The sequence below is a fragment of the Balaenoptera borealis genome, assembly GCF_965194805.1.
Source record: "Balaenoptera borealis genome assembly, chromosome: 7".
Classification (NCBI taxonomy): Eukaryota; Metazoa; Chordata; class Mammalia; order Artiodactyla; family Balaenopteridae; genus Balaenoptera; species Balaenoptera borealis.
This window is the reverse complement of record NC_138864.1, coordinates 23568156-23586018: the sequence shown is the minus strand read 5'-3', so window position 1 is coordinate 23586018 and position 17863 is coordinate 23568156. Positions and strand designations below refer to the sequence as shown.

Genomic DNA, 17863 nt, shown 5'->3' with positions numbered 1-17863 from the left:
GTCTGTTTGTCCTGATGAATTGACATCTTTGCTAGTAAGGTCAAAGGTGGACAATGTTTATTTCCTGTTTCACTTCCAGGTGTTGCCTGTGCTTTTCCAGTCATTTAACAAAAAAGGCATGTGACACCTACTCACATTTCTGGAATGACATTCAGTGAAAGAGTATGTAACTGTGGCTCTTGCTGACGAAAATGATAAATTTCAGAGGACACCCATTTCAACCCCCTAATTCCTCCTTGGGTATTTTTCTAAACTCTTAACTACTTATTTGCTCTGCAGTCATCTGAAGAAAAATAACATCTTATAACCACTTTTTTCCTTTATGTGTTTGCCAACATATTAGAAAGTATAGTATTAAAGCATTAAAAAGTATAATAAATCTGTTTCTTTCTTAGCTTCCCACAACAAAAGAGTTATGCAATGATGAGATATCCATGAAAACAAATGATTCACCTTGATGACTGTATTTTGGGGAGGCTAGAGGCTTTGGACAAAGGAGTTACTTTGTTCTTAGCTTCTCTCTCGTTGTCTTTTCAGCTATGACCATTGCAGGAAAGGTGGAAGGAAGGTCTTAAGGCATTTTGTCTTTAGGCCTAGTCATGCAAGAACAAGACTAGCTCTTGCACAGGATGGTTCCAGCAAGGCTGGTGTGAGGCAGATGTGAGCACCACAGACTTTTGCTCAACCAGTAGAACTCATAGTTCATGAATTTTAATTTTATATTGTAGACAACAAACAATCTTACTTCCTCAGGAATAGGTGCTCATCTAGAATTTGCCCTAGGCCAATAAAATTTGTTCAAAATGTACCTACCCATAACAAAGTAAAACCTCAGGTTCCCGTAACCAGTTGTATCCAGGTAAGGAGTGCATATTTTCCTCTCTCCATCTTTGAGGAAGACCATTGATAAACCTGATTCTATTGTTCCACATTCTGTACCAATGACAGCTCCCAAGATGTCCCACCTTTAAAAAATGACAATCACTAAGAGTTAAAATAGTAAGTCAAAACTTTATAGAGTATAACATTTTATTTTTAATGAGGAACATATGCTTACTAATGAATAATTCTGAAATAAAGATGTGGTACTACAGGGACTTCCCTGGTGGTGTTGTGGTTGAGAATCCGCCTGCCAATGCAGGGGACATGGGTTCGATCCCTGGTCCAGGAAGATCCCACATGCCACGGAGCAACCAAGCCTGTGCACCGCGACTACTGAGCCTGCGCTCTAGAGACCACGAGCCACAACTACTGAGCCCGTGTGCCACAACTACTGAAGCCTGTATGCCTAGAGCCTGTGCTCCGCAACAATAGAAACCACCACAGTGAGAGGCCCACGCACTGCAACGAAGAATAGCCCCCGCTTCCCGCAACTAGAGAAAGCCTGTACATCAATGAAGACCCAATGCAGCAAAAAATTAAAAAATTTAAAAAAATAAGATGGGGTACTACAGATCTTGGGTAATGAACAAAGTTTAAAACACATTCCATTCACAATTACAGTTTTTCTGTAGAGGCTAAGTTTAATCAATACTATGTATAGTGTGTCTACTACATGATAGCCTTTATTCTCAAAGCACTTACAGTTGAGGTGGGGAATCAAATTTGAACTAAGGAAAAAGGAAATCATAAAAGATAGTGCCATAATATCGTAAATACTTGTATGCTGTTTTGCAAACTAAAAAATAGTTATAGGATGAAAAGTCATACAAGCTGGCAAGAATCTAGCAAGTTTTCAAAAAGGGGATGGGATTTAAACTGTCAAATAGGTATTTGAATATGTAGGAAAATAAAAATATCTAATATATAAAAACTCTTATATCTCCTTAGTATTTATCTCTGCTCATATCTAATTTGGCCACCGCTTTTCACACAACTAACTTGCTTACAGACAGAGGAAACTGGGACACAGAGAGGTAAGTGGCTTGCCTAAGGCCAATTGCCTGTTTGGTTTTAAATTGAGATCTTCTGTTTCTTAGTTCCCTGTTATTTTAGTAGTTAGAGTTCTAAAGAGGACACTGTGCCAGGACAATTACGTTGAACCGTTTGAGACCAAGATGTTTAGGAAATGCTTAACATTTTGTCTTTTAAAAGATTATTATCAATCATTCAAGGAGAAGCAGCTCTTTTTCTTTTTCTTCTTTTAAAAAACTTTTTATTGCAGATACTCTCCTTGTGTTACAGTCTTTCAGATTTATCATTTCTTTTTTTTTTTCTTTAACTGGAGTAAAATTGCTTTACAATGTTGTGTTAGTTTCTGCTGTACAATGAAGTGAATCAGCTATTCAAGGAGAAGCAGCTCTTAATAGTACTGGACCACTGTAAATACCAGGAACCTCTCTCGACTCATATGAGAAAATTTCACACTGGTTCACTGGTCTTTCACCTGCTCCATTTATCCCAATAAAGCCACTCAGCCTACTGCTCCATAAAGCAAGCTAAGGTTATAAATGATGCATATGATGACTCCTTTTAGGCATCCATCTGCTTTAGAGTATTTTTAAAATGAAAAATTAAATTGGAGAAGATCAGATTGTCATGGACTGAAAGAACGTTTTATTCACGTGAGAAATGAGATTAGTAGTCTTTTTCTCTTATTAGCTGTAAATGATTAACTCTTTTAGATTAATCTAAAGGAATTATTTGCATTGACTTCTACCACAGAGAGGGCTATATGAGGTATGATCCAGGCTGTACATTTCTTTTTAATCTTTATTTTAAAGTCCAACATATTCAATTTTACTCCAGTCTTTATTTATCCCACTGTAACTGTTGGAAGATAACAAAAGTGAGGTTATTTTCTTTAGAAACCCAAATATTTAAAATCAAAGGAAATGGAAAGTTTAGTTGGCTCTGAAGAGAAAAAAGCACAGAGAAATCTGAAAATCATTTTGTAGAAGTCTCATTGCTTTAAATAAATCATCTTGCATTTATTAAAAATTCAGTAGGAGCTTCTTGTAGCACAAGCTCATTCTTCGTGAATCTGTATAAACACTGGCTCGAGCTTAGTTGGAGGCAAAGCATCCTTGAGGGGATCCCAGAGCTGCATCAACTACTGAGGGACCTCAGAGATGCCCTTTCACCTGTCTGGACTTCAGAATCCCTCTCTGTAAGGTTGCAAAGTTGTGGTCTTTTCCAATTACAAAAATGTCATGGTCTCTGACTCTCTCTTAATATAATAATTACATGAAGTAAAATTATAGCACGATCAGATCGTTGAGGCCAGCAGTGGTATTTAAAGAGCTCTATAGTTTTGGCAATATCTTGGATGGCACCACAATTTCCCTGAAAAGGAGTGTTACTTTTCTATGGTTTAAATTATGTTTTCTCCAAGGAAATGTGGTTCTTTGTGAACTGCATTTGAAGGAATGTCTGCTAGAGGGGAGAACTCTCTACAACATAGCAATTTATATTTATCTTTGATGGCTAATTCTAAAAAAAGATCCCTTACATTATTTATTATAAATACATTGGTATCTATTATTTATAATAGAGTGGGGCGAAGTTGGAACACACACAAAAAGTTTAATAATCAATAAAATGCCTCAAGGCAACTTCGTTCCTTAGAGGTAGCAAGGTCACAATAATATTTAATTTATATTTTAAAGTATGTCCTTCTACTTTCTGTGTCAAAAAGAGAGTTCTTTTTGTAAGCAAAAATAATTTAAAGAAGTTTCTTAGCTGGAAAGCTGATGATCCTCCCTATCAGCTGCTTTGAGAATAAAATTAATTATGTTTTAATTAGCTTATACTTTAATAGTTTTAAGAAGGATATGAGAGTATATGTATAATCGATTCACTTTGCTGTACACCTGAAACTAACACAACATTGTAAATCAACTATACTCCAATAAGAATTTTTAAAGAAGAATGATATGAGAGAGTAAAACTTAACTGCTCTCACCAAAAAAACCCCAAAACAAACAAACAAACAAAAACAGAAAAATATGTGAGTTGATGGATATGTTAGTTAACTAGATGAAGGGACTCCTTTTACAATGTGTATGTATATCAAATCACCACAATGTACACTTTAAATATCTTACAACTTTATATGTCAACTGTATCTCAATAGAGCTGAAATTAAGAATATTTTCTTCACAAGCTTAAAAAGAGAATGATACATATTCTTTGAAGGGCAATCTGGCAGTAACTATCAAAATGAAATTACATACATACATATATATGTGTATGTACACGTACATGTCTGATTCTCTAATTTTCTTTTAGGAATTTCTCTTTCAGAAATACTTTAACAAGTATACAAAAATTTTATTACAGTATTCTTTGTCTATCAATAGAGGTTTAGTTAGATAAACTGGTATAGTGCCTTTCTGAAATAATGATATATATTTACTGACTAGAATAGACATTCATAATATATTGTTAAGTTTTAAAAAAAACAAGTTGTGGGACTTCCCTGGTGGCACAGTGGTTAAGAATCTGCCTGCCAATGCAGGGGACACAGGTTCGAGCCCTGGTCCGCGAAGATCCCACATGCCGCAGAGCAACTAAGCCCATGCGCCACAACTACTGAGCCTGCGCTCTAGAGCCCGCGAACCACAACCACTGAAGCCCGCGCACCTAGAGCCCGTGATCCACAACAAGAGAAGCCACCACAATGAGAAGCTCATGCACCGCAACGAAGAGTAGCCCCCGCTCGCCACAACTAGAGAAAGCCCGTGTGCAGCAACGAAGATACAATGCAGTCAAAAATAAATAAATTTATAAAAAAATAAAATAAAATAAAAAATCAAGTTGAGTATAGTAAGGAAAATGTGACTCTAGTGGTTTTTTTTGTATAGTCAGCAAAATTTCTGAATGATATATGCCAGAATATATGCCTACATTTCAACAGTGTGGAGTGGGATTAGCACTGGAGGACTTTTACTTTTTACTTTGCACATTTCTTTTTTTTTTGCAAAAGGAAAATCATTTTCAGAAAAAAGAAAGGTATTCAATTTATAATTCAGAATGAAAACTTAAATTATCTCATCATAGGTTGATGAAACTACTAAGAATATGAACATAGGCAATAGAGGTCTTATATTTTAATCACCTTTTTTCCTACAAATATTGGCATAAAAGGCTCTAAAGGGTAGTGGAACATTTCACATTATCTATGAAAATTTTTTTGATTATATTTCCCAGAATATATTAAACCACCTAAAGTTGGTGACTTTAGGTTTGAACTAAGATATAGAATAGAGCCTGGCTATAAGATCCTTCATTTACCAAATTCGTAAGGTTTTTATCTACTAGATATTCTCTGAGGTTGAATAAGTTCATTACCTTCATAAGGTCTCTATTTCGGATGAATTCTCTGATATTTAATATGGGATGTGCCATAGGAAAAGACCCTCCACATTCATTTATATTCATGAGGTTTATCTCTAGCATGAGTCCTGTGAGGTCTAGCAATGTGTATATTTTGACTAAAGGCTTCTCCACCTTCATTGCATTTATAGGTTTTTCCTCCAGCATGACAGCTTAGGTGAAGGTAAAGGATAAGCTCTATTTGAAGGCTTTCCTGTATGCACTGCATTTCAAAAATTCTTTTCTTCAATCAGTTCCCCTATATTTCACTCAAATGCAATTTTGTTTTAGGTTTTTATTACATGCATTGTATTTATTTACACTCTTGTTGGAATAACATTAATAAAGAATATTGGCTTCAGAATGGTAGAAAGCACTCAGCTTTCTCACCAGTAAGACAGAAATATGACCTAGACTGAGGAAGTTTAGAGAAAATGATGTATTGCCTGGCATATTACAGTTTCAATAAATGTTAGTTTCCTTTTCTCCCCCTGTAAAATGTAGTACTATTTTTGTTTTAAAATAAGTGAAAGTGGCAATTCAAATGAACTTCTAAATTATAATGAGTATTTTTATTTTTTTCACACTAGAATTAGCAGAGCAGCAATCTTAGACAAAGTTGTAGTACAATATGCAGAGGGTAACTGCTTAAACAATTTAAGCAAGGGGATACTTAGCTGAAAGAAAAACTGTACTTTCTATCCGTGGGTTTTTTGTACAGTTTAAGATTTTGGCTACAAATCTATCGGGGTGCTTAAATTTATTACTTATGTGATCTAAATGGCCAAGTGGGTTTTACTTTAATAATAATGAACATGCCTGTAAAAAAAAAAAAGACCCACTTAATACAGTGTTAACTCAGTCTGTCAGTCTATCTTAAATTCACTTACCGTGAATTATAAGCTTAAATAAAATGCCAGAGGTAACATAATTCTTCTGGGTAGGATAGAGGGAAGAATCTGTAGAAAATAGCAAGAAGATGCTCAAACTGTTCTGAAGAGTTCTATGTAATTTTAAAATCAATTTTTAATAAAAGCATCAACTGACATTGAAGGGGCTATAATGGAGATTGTTCTTGTTGGTCTATATGCAGTTTTGGTTTTCAAGGTATATGTAACATTCTTTGGAACTATCTCCCCAGAACAAGGAAGCCAATATAAATTTGTTTTATTGAGTTTATATTGCTTTTTTCTTGGTTTTATTCCAGTGGATAGCACTGAAATTTAAGAAAGACATTTTGAGTCAGTTTCAGGACTGACCCTCTTTTCTAAGCAATGCCATTAAAAAACAGAACTAATACTTGTATTTTGGTCTCTTTATAGTAAATCACCTATCAGAGACTAAGTCATGGCTGACCTGAGGAAAACATTATCTGTGCTCAAATTTTTTTCTATAATCTTAGATGAGCTGTTTTAAAATATATTTCTTGAAAGAGCTTCTTCAGAACAAATTTATAAAGCAGTTATCTTAATAGGGTGTGATGGTAGCAGAGCAGGATTGTTAGGGCTGGAGGTTGGAGAGAACTGGAAATAGTCAGGTCAGCAGTCTAGAGACTAATCTCTCTGACCATTTGATAAGTCCTGTTTGCCCTCTGGCATCTTTTCTATGTCTTGCTGGTATGTGGGAGAATTCTGGGTATTCCATCTATTTGTTTTGTAGTATGATAGCAATATTCTCATTATTGGAAAATTGGAAAATAGAAAGAGTAGAAGAAAAATATCACCCATAACCATACTACCCCAGAGACAAGAACAATTTATATTTTACTATATTTATTTCTAATATTTTATATGTATATTTCCAAGCGGTCATGATAATATTAACACAGATGGTTTTGTATTTTGCCCTTTTTCATTTACATTAGTAATATACACATTTTCCAGGTTACTATTAACTCTTTATATATGGGTCACATAATATTTTACTACATATATGCCAAACTAGTCATTATTTCATTGTCATGTTTCAAAATACAAAGCTAAATAATTGTACTACTTAGCATACTTTATGGGGCTGAGGAATTAAATTCTCAGTTTCCTAATGCTCCTGAATATGTTCTAGATAACCCTGAGCTATGTTTCGTGAGGTGTCAAGAGTTCTGCTTTTCCTTCGTATAAACTCCTACATATTCAGGACTGCCTTGTGGTCAGTGTGGAGCAGGTGAACTACTGAGGAAAGACTACAGAAAATGAAACATGCTGAAGAAGTGGTCATCTGAACATTTCAGTGCCAGCAGCCTCCTCTAAAGCCTTCTAAAGAAAAACCCTATCACGGGCTAGTGTTATGCCAAGCTGTGAGGAATTAAATCACTTTGGGAGGATTCAGATTTCATTCTCTTCTTTCTGTGACTTCAGTAAAGAGCGTCCTCTCTTGAAGAGGGAGTGAGCTGCTGTATTCTGGATGCTCACATGGACAGCTGGTTTGGAGAGGGGAAGGGGTTATTAACCAACTCAAGAATGACACTGCCAAAAGCAAAGATGTACACGTGCTGCAAATTAAAGAAGGGTTTCAAATTTCTATGAAGGAATTCCAGAACAATTTTAGCATACCTAATCATATGAACTTACTTTTTTATTATTTGAAAATTTACTGTCTATGTTTCAAAACAGAAAAACAATCTGTGTAAATAGAAAGCAATTTTAGAACCCACATCAAAAGTAAACCAGAACAAGTAAGAAGTCTTTTAACAGCTTGCAACAAGTTTACTCTGATCCACTTTAGTACTTCCACGGTTGTAAAATATATCCAATTATCATTTTAACTAATACTGTCTTTTTTAAAATGACATTTCATTGGTTTATTTAGAGAATCTAATGTAGGTTTCCTTGGACTATTCAACTTTGTGTTTCTTTCATATCTTATTAGTTACTATGAATATAATTTTTCTTTGAGTACCACTTTGGTCATATCCCATTACCGACAGTAAGCATAGTTGGAATAACAACCAATTTTTATGTCTTTTGATTGCTTATTATATGTCATGCATTGTGCAAAGTGCTCTTCATATACTGTTGCATAGGAAATTGAGTCATTTGTGGTGATGTGGATGGATCTAGAGTCTGCCATACAGGGTGAAGTAAGTCAGAAAGAAAAAAACAAACACCGTATATTAATGCATGTATATGGAATCTAGAAAAATGGTACTGATGAATCTAGTGGCAGGGCAGGAATAGTGACACAGATTTAGAGAACAGACTTGCGGACACAGTGGGGTAAGGGGAGGGTGGGACGAATTGAGAGAGTAGCACTGACATATATACACCACTATGTGTAAAATAGATAGCTAGTGGGAAGCTGCTGTATAGCACAGCGAGATCAGCTCGGTGCTTTGTGACGACCTAGAGGGGTGAGATGGGGAGGGTGGAAGGGAGGCCCAGGAGGGAGGGGATATAGGTATACATATAGCTGATTCACTGTGTTGTACAGCAGAAACTAACACAACACTGTAAAGCAATTATAATCTAATAAAGATGTAAAAAAAAAAGTCACACACACAAAAATACTCCTTTTTAGCCCTTTTAATGCTTAAATCTGAATTCTGTTTTATCTGATTTGAATATCTGATATTAATATGCCTCCTTGCTTCTTTTGCTGCATTTATCTGGTATATTAGTTTCTCTTCTTTGACTTTCAACTTCTTGTGTTGTTCTAGTTTGAGTCTCTCATAAATAGTAAACATATAGCTGATTTTTTAGAAACCTACTGTGAAAATCTCACTTAATAAATGACTATATCTCACTCAAATTTATTGTGTACTGATATGTTCAGATTGTACTGATATGTTCCTGTCAAATTGTTTTCTGTTTTCTATTTACCCTGTTTTTTATTGTTTACTTTTTGTCACTTTCCTGGCATTTGTTGGAATAAGTCCTCTTTGTTTTATGTTAACCTAATGCTTTAGAAGTTATGTAGCCTATAAATGGCTAATATAATTTTTTTTTGAATTTTTGTATTTTATTTAACTTATTTTTTTATACAGCATGTTCTTATTAGTTATCCATTTTATACATGTTAGTGTATATGTGTTAATCCCAATCTCCCAATTCATGACACCAACACTTTCCCCCCTTGGTGTCCATACATTTGTTCTCTACATCTGTGTCTCTATTTCTGCCCTGCAAACCAGTTCATCTATACCATTTTCCTAGGTTCCACATATATGCGTTAATATACGATATTTGTTTTTCTCTTTCTGACTTACTTCACCCTGTATGACAGTCTCTAGATCCATCCACGTCTCTACAAATGACCCAATTTCATTCCTTTTTATGGCTGAGTAATATTCCACTGTATATATGTACCACATCTTCCTTATCCATTCATCTGTCGATGGGCATTTAGGTTGCTTCCATGACCTGGCTATTGTAAATAGTGCTGCAACGAACATTGGGGGTGCATGTGTCTTTTTGAATTATGGTTTTCTCTGGGTATATGCCCAGTAGTGGGATTGCTGGGTCATATGGTAATTCTATTTTTAGTTTTTTAAGGAACCTCCATACTGTTCTCCATAGTAGCTGTACCAATTTACATTCCTACCAACAGTGTAAGAGGGTTCCCTTTCCTCCACACCCTCTCCAGCATTTGTAGATTTTCTGATGATGCCCATTCTAACTGGTGTGAGGTGATACCTCATTGTAGTTTTGATTTGCATTTCTCTAATAATTAGTGATGTTGAGCAGCTTTTCATGTGCTTCTTGGTCATCTGTATGTCTTCTTTGGAGAGATGTCTATTTAGGTCTTCTGGCCAGTTTTGGATTGGGTTTTTTTTTTTTTAATATTGAGCTGCATGAGCTGTTTATATATTTTGGAGGTTAATCCATTGTCCGATGATTCATTTGCAAATATTTTCTCCCATTCTGTGGGTTGTCTTTTCGTCTTGTTTATGGTTTCCTTTGCTGTGCAAAAGCTTTTAAGTTTCATTAGGTTCCATTTGTTTATTTTTGGTTTTATTTACATTACTCTAGGAGGTGGATCAAAAAAGATCTTGCTGTGATTTATGTCAGAGTGTTCTTCCTATGTTTTCCTCTAAGAGTTTTACACTGCCCGGTCTTACATTTAGGTCTCTAATCCATTTTCAGTTTATTTTTGTGTATGGTGTTAGGGAGTATTCTAATTTCATTCTTCTACAAGTAGCTGTCCGGTTTTCCCAGCACCAATTATTGAAGAGACTGGCTTTTCCCCATTGTTTATCCTTGCCTCCTTTGTCATAGATTAGTTGACCATAGGTGCGTGGGTTTATCTCTGGGCTTTCTATCCTGTTCCATTGATCTATATTTCTGTTTTTGTGCCAGTACCATATTGTCTTGATTACTGTAGCTTTGTAGTATAGTCTGAAGTCAGGGAGTCTGATTCCTCCAGCTCCATTTTTTTCCCTTAAGACTGCTTTGGCTATTCGGGGTCTTTTGTGTCTCCATACAAATTTTAAGATACTTTGTTCTACTTCTGTGAAAAATGCCATTGGTAATTTGATAGGGATTGCACTGAATCTGTAGATTGCTTTGGGTAGTATAGTCATTTCCACAATATTGATTCTTCCAATCCAAGAACATGGTATATCTCTCCATCTGTTGGTATCATCTTTAGTTTCTCTCATCAATGTCTTATAGTTTTCTGCATACAGGTCTTTTGTATCCTTAGGTAGGTTTATTCCTAGGTATTTTATTCTTTTTGTTGCAAAGGTAAATGGGAGTGTTTCCTTCATTTCTCTTTCAGATATTTCATCATTAGTGTATAGGAATGCACGAGATGTCTGTACATTAATTTTGTATCCTGCAACTTTACCAAATTCATTGATTAGCTCTAGTAGTTTTCTGGTGGCATCTTCAGGATTCTCTATGTATAGTATCATATCATCTGCAAACAGTGACAATTTTACTTCTTCTTTTCCAATTTGTATTCCTTTTATTTCTTTTTCTTCTCTGATTGCCGTGGCTAGGATTTCCAAGACTATGTTGAATAAAAGTGGTACAAGTGGACATCCTTCTCTTGTTCCTGATCTTAGAGGAAATGCTTTCAGTTTTTCACCATTGAGAATGATGTTTGTTGTGGGTTTGTCGTATATGGCCTTTATTATGTTGAAGTAGATTCCCTCTATGCCCACTTTCTGGCGAGTTTTTATCATAAATGGGTGTTGAATTTTGTCAAAAGCTTTTTCTGCATCTGTTGAGGTGATCATATGGTTTTTATTCTTCAGTTTATTAGTATGGTGTATCACATTGACTGATTTAAGTATATTGAAGAATCCTTGCATCCCTGGGATAAATCCCACTTGATCATGGTGTATGATCCTTTTAATGTGTTGTTGGATTCTGTTTGCTAGTATTTTGTTGAGGATTTCTGCACCTATATTCACCAGTGATAGTGGTCTGTAATTTTCTTTTTTTGTAGTGTCTTTGTCTGGTTTTGGTATCAGGGTGATGGTGGCCTCATAGAATGAGTTTGGGAGTTTTCCTTCCTCTGCAATTTTTTGGAAGAGTTTGAGAAGAATGGGTGTTAGCTCTTCTCTAAGTGTTTGATGGAATTTACCTGTGAAGCCACCTGGTCCTGGACTTTTGTTTGTTGGAAGATTTTTAATGACAGTTTCAATTTCATTACTTATGATTGGTCTGTTCATATTTTCTGTTTCTTCCTGCTTCAGTCTTGGAAGGTTATACCTTAGTAAGAATTTGTCCATTTCTTCCAGGTTGTCCATTTTATTGGCATAGAGTTGCTTGTAGTAGTCTCTGAGGATGCTTTGTATTTCTGCAGTGTCTGTTGTAACTTCTCCTTTTTCATTTCTAATTTTATTGACTTGAGTCCTTTCCCTTTTTTTCTTGATGAGTCTGGCTAATGGTTTATCAATTTTGTTTATCTTCTCAAAGAACCAGCTTTTAGTTTTATTGATCTTTGCTATTGTTTTCTTTGTTTCTATTTCATTTATTTCTGCTCTGATCTTTATAATTTCTTTCCTTCTGCTAACTTTGGGTTTTGTTTGTTCTTTCTCTAGTTCCTTTAGGTGTAAGGTTAGATTGTTTGAGATTTTTCTTGTTTCTTGAGGTAGGCTTGTATAGCTATGAACTTCCCTCTTAGAACTGCTTTTGCTGCATCCCATAGGTTCTGGATCATCGTGTTTTCATTGTCATTTGTCTCTACGTATTTTTTGATTTCCTCTCTGACTTCTTCAGTGATCTCTTGGTTATTTAGTAATGTATTGTTTAGCCTCCATGTGTTTGTGTTTTTTATGTTTTTCCCCTGTAATTCATTTCTAATCTCATAGCGTTGTGGTCAGAAAAGATGCTTGATATGATTTCAATTTTCTTAAGTTTACTGAGGCTTGATTTGTGACCCAAGGTGTGATCTATCCTGGAGAATGTTCCGTGAGCACTTGAGAAGAAAGTGTAATCTGCTGTTTTTAAATGGAATGTCCTATAAATATCAATTAAATCTATCTGGTCTATTGTGTCATTTAAAGCTTGTGTTTCCTTATTTATTTTCACTTTGGATGATCTGTCCATTGGTGTAAGTGAGATGTTAAAGTCCCCCACTATTACTGTGTTACTGTTGATTTCCTCTTTTATAGCTGTTAGCAGTTGCCTTATGTATTGAGGTGCTCCTATGTTGGGTGCATATATATTTATAATTGTTATATCTTCTTCTTGGATTGATCCCTTGATCATTACGTAGTGTCCTTCCTTGTCTCTTATAACATTCTTTATTTTAAAGTCTATTTTATCTGATATGAATATTGCTACTCCAGCTTTCTTTTGATTTCCATTTGCATGGAATATCTTTTTCCATCCCGTCACTTTCAGTCTGTATGTGTCCCTAGGTCTGAAGTGGGTCTCTTGTAGACAGCATATATATGGGTCTTGTTTTTGTATCCATTCAGCAAGCCTGTGTCTTTTTGTTGTAGCATTTAATCCATTCACATTTAAGGTAATTATTGATATGTATGTTCCTATGACCATTTTCTTAAATGTTTTGGGTTTGTTTTTGTAGGTCCTTTTCTTCTCTGTGTTTCCCACTTAGAAAAGTTCCTTTAGCATTTGTTGTAGAGTTGGTTTGGTGGTGCTGAATTCTCTTAGCTTTTGCTTGTCTGCAAAGCTTTTGATTTCTCCGTTGAATCTGAATGAGATCCTTGCTGGCTAGAGTAATCTTGATTTTAGGTTCTTCCCTTTCATCACTTTAAATATGTCATGCCACTCCCTTCTGGCTTGTAGAGTCTCTGCTGAGAAATCAGCTGTTAACCTTATGGGAGTTCACGTGTATGTTATTTGTCATTTTTCCCTTGCTGCTTTCAATAATTTTTCTTTGTCTTTAATTTTTACAATTTGATTAATATGTGTCTCGGCGTGTTTCTCCTTGGGTTTATCCTGCCTGGGACTCTCTGTGCTTCCTGGACTTGGGTGGCTATTTCCTTTCCCATGTTAGGGAACTTTTCGTCTATAATCTCTTCAAATATTTTCTCAGGTCCTTTCTCTCTCTATTCTCCTTCTGGGACCCCTATAATGGAAATGTTGTTGCGTTTAATGTTGTCCCCGAGGTCTCTTTGGCTGTCTTCATTTCGTTTCATTCTTTTTCTTTATTCTGTTCCGCAGCAGTGAATTCCACCATTCTGTCTTCCAGGTCAGTTATCCGTTCTTCTGCCTCAGTTATTCTGCTATTGATTCCTTCTAGTGTATTTTTCATTTCAGTTATTGTATTGTTCATCTGTGTTTGTTTCTTCTTTAATTCTTCTAGGTGTTTGTTCTTTAATTCCTCTAGATCTTTGTTAAACATTTCTTGCATCTTCTCAATCTTTGCCTTCATTCTTTTTCCGAGGTCCTGGATCATCTTCACTATCATTACTCTGAATTCTTTTTCTGGAAGGTTTCCTATCTCCACTTCATTTAGTTGTTTTTCTGGGGTTTTATCTTGCTCCTTCATCTGGTACATAGCCCTCTGCCTTTTCATCTTGTCTATCTTTCTGTGAATGTGGTTTTTGTTCCACAGGCTGCAGGAATGTAGTCCTTCTTGCTTCTGCTGTCTGCCCTCTGGTCTAATCTAATTTCTTTAACACACATATTTACCCTTAAAGTTTTCTATTAACATTAAGAGTTACCCAAGATCTATATCCTCACTCCAAGCAAGTTAAGAACTTTGGCAGTATTTTAATTCCTTCTTCTTCTCTTCTTGTCAGTCTCCCTCTGTACCTCTCAAATTGAGGTCATCTGGGCTTTAATTCCAATTTTTTATTAAAAATTTTCAATAATCAATACTTTTTTCAGTCTGAACTACAAGCTTTACTTTTTTCCTTGCTCACTCCTCTTTCTTGAATCTATCATACTCCTCTTGGATTAATTTCCAGGTATACATCTTCTAGTAATTCTTTCAGAGAGCATTCAGGGGTAGTAAACTTTCTGAACCCTGTGTGTCTGAAAATTTTTATTTTTCCCCAATACTTGAATGATATTTGACTGGAAGAGAATGTTATGTTCCAAATAATTTTCTCTCAGAACATTAAGATAACTGCCTCATTTTATAAAATTATGCTTAGTGTTACTAAGGAAAGTATTATACAGTGAATCTCATCTAGAAGCTTTTAGCATTTCCTCTTTTATCTGCATTCTAAAGTTTCTCCCTGATGGTCTAGGACTGGATATTTTTCCATCCACCTTGCTAAACATTTTCATTCATAGGAACTATGTCTTTTTCTTTCTTCTTCTTTTTTAAGTCTTGTGAACTTGTCTTCAATTATATTTTTGAATATTTCGTTCCACATATTCCCTCTGACCCTTCCTCCTTTTGGAATTCCTATTATTTCTAATGTTAGAAGTGCCAATCTCCCCCCCTACACTTTAAACTTCTTTTTCTTACATCCAATAACCCTAAGTTTTGGAAAGATTTCAAGACTCAAATTTCCAGCTTATTAATTTGTTCTTCAGCTATGCTTATGCTCATATTCAGAGGGAAAAAATCCATTAAATTTGTTTCAACAATCATATATTTTCATTTCTCACATCTCTATTTTTTCCTCACAAAATCTGTTTTAATTTCACAAATGCAGTATGCTCTCTTATCTCTCTGAGGGTATCAATTATACTTCTTATAAAATCTCCATTTATTTATTCTGCTACTTCTATTTTCTCAGCTCTTAGTTCTCTAGTTTGATGAATTTTTTTTAATGGAGTGGATTTTCCTCAGATTTGATGATTCTAGATCATTTGCTTAGATTTGTATCTGCTATTCTTCCTTAGTTTTGGTGTAAAAATGCCCACCAATGGGAGCAGATGTGTCCTTGGGTGGGGGGTACCATAGGGGTCCTTGAGGTTTCCAGTTACCTGGCATTGCCCTGCTTCTCCATTCCAAGTGTCCGCATTCACTGCTTGTTCCTAGGGGCAGACATGCCTGCACAGAAGTGTGTGTAGTCAAATACTCACCTACTTAGCAATCCCGACAGCAGGACCCCAGAGACCCATCTGATTCCTGTGTCCAGTACCTAGGACCCTTTTGTAGTGTCTCATTCAATATATGTTATGGGTTATAGTTTCCTCCTTCCAACAGATCCTTTTCTTCTCTCTCTTTCTCTCTCTCTCTCCTTTCTTTTTCTTTTGTGCAACACTTCATAATTCCTGACTCAATTAGGGCACACTTTCTTGTCATTATAGATTCATTTGCTTGTTTTCTGTAGTTTCCAAGGATTTGGGGCAGGTGGGGAAGACTAGAGCATGCTGTGTTGATTCAATAGTCTAATATTCAATTATACAGCCATAAAAAATAATGAGATAATGCCATTTGCAGCAACATGGATGGACCTAGAGATTATTACACTAAGTGAAGTAAGTCAAAGACAAATGTCATATGATATAACCTATATGTGGAAGCTAAAAAAATGATACAAATGAACTTATTTACAAAACAGAAATAGACTCACAGACATAGAAAACAAACTTATGGTTACCAAAGGGGAAAGGTGGGGAGGGATAAATTAGGAGTTTGGGATTAGCAGGTACAAAATACTATATATAGAGACTTCCCTGGCGGTCCAGTGGTTGAGACTTTGCCCGCCACTGCAGGGAGTGTGGGTTCAATCCCTAGTTGGGGAGCTAAGATCCCACATGCCTTGTGGCCAAAAAACCAAACCATAAAACAGAAACAGTATTGTAACAAATTCAATAAAGACTTTAAAAATGGTCCACATCAAAAAAATCTTTAAAAAAATACTATATATAGAATAGATAAACAATAAGGTCCTACTGTATAGCAGAGGGAACTATATTCAATATCTTGTAATAACCTATAATGGAAAAGAATCTGGAAAAAGAAAAAGAAAAAAAAAGGATCTGAAAAAAGAATATATATATACATATATATATATATATATGTATAAATGAATCACTTTGCTGTACACCTGAACCTAATACAACATTGTAAATCAACTACACTTCAAAAAAATAGTTTAATATTCATTACATGTGTGGAGCTTCTCTAACATGAATACTTTGGTGACAGCAAAAAAACAGATATTTTTTAAAGTTATCTTAATAGTTAAAAACATACAATGTTTTCATTTGGGATGAAAGACAAGTATACAAATTCCATATTCTAGTAATGTGTTTTTCTACAAAGCCCGCTCCCACCCAAAGACAGCCTCAGATGGGTGAGATATGGTAGTTGCTAACTAAATGATGTGTTTGTGAGGTTACGCCAAAGTTCAGAAAGGCTCACATAAATTAACAATGTATCTATTTAAGTTTCTCTCTTGCTGAAGTAACAGATGTGTCTTTTTTAGGAAAAAGAAAAGAAACTTTAAAATCCCACTTAAAATAAACCTATCAACATACAGCTTTATGATGTAAAAGGCAAACAGCTTTTGCATCCTTGTGATCTGAGATCAAATAATTTGACTCAAATGGAAAGAAAACAGGAATATTTGGAAAGTGGGTTCCAAAAAAGTCATAATGACACTGGCTTTTTTTTCTTGCCATTCATATGAAATGTTTTGAAGCTATTATTAGAGAGGACTGCATACTCTTTTTTCTCTCTCATAATTCTTATGGGAGAAAAATATAGTTAAACGAGATGAAAATATTATATCCATATTAATAATTTAATTTTTCTCTCTTAAAAGAAAGTGACCTCAAAGCTACAATCCAATCAATTTAATTGGTCACTCTTGAATAGAGTGGGGATTTACCACCTACGTTTTATGTCTATTTTAGCAGGTGAGCTTCTGATGATAAATTCTGTGGGTGGTGATGGTTGAGGGGAGGAATGAGACAAATATTCAGTAAATCTGCCTGATAAAACACAGCAAGAATTTCACTACCAAGTTCCTAATCTGTGTTTCTTTGTCAGCTTGTACCAAGAATTTCACTACCAAGTTCCTAATCTGTGTTTCTTTGTCAGCTCGTACCCTAGGTAAAAATGCTTCACGTTAATTTGATTGTCACAGGATTTTTTCCCTGGAGCTTTGATTGTAAATTATTATAACAGCTTTCTTTCTCAGATCAATAAAGCATCTTTTGGAAGTGGGTGGATCGTGGAGAGGGGGCACACACACACACATTCACATACAATGCTATGGATT

General features: G+C 35.3%; 1 protein-coding gene across 3 annotated transcripts in view; it reads right to left on the bottom strand.

The window, feature by feature from the left end:
• RELN (reelin) overlaps positions 1–17863 on the bottom strand; it is a 529312-nt gene that overhangs the window by 183781 nt on the left and 327668 nt on the right. For all 3 annotated transcript variants that reach the window (XM_082399695.1, XM_082399693.1, XM_082399694.1), the window contains exon 12: positions 814–965. In XM_082399695.1, coding sequence (XP_082255821.1) covers positions 814–965 — 152 coding nt within the window. The remainder of the gene's footprint in view (positions 1–813; positions 966–17863) is intronic.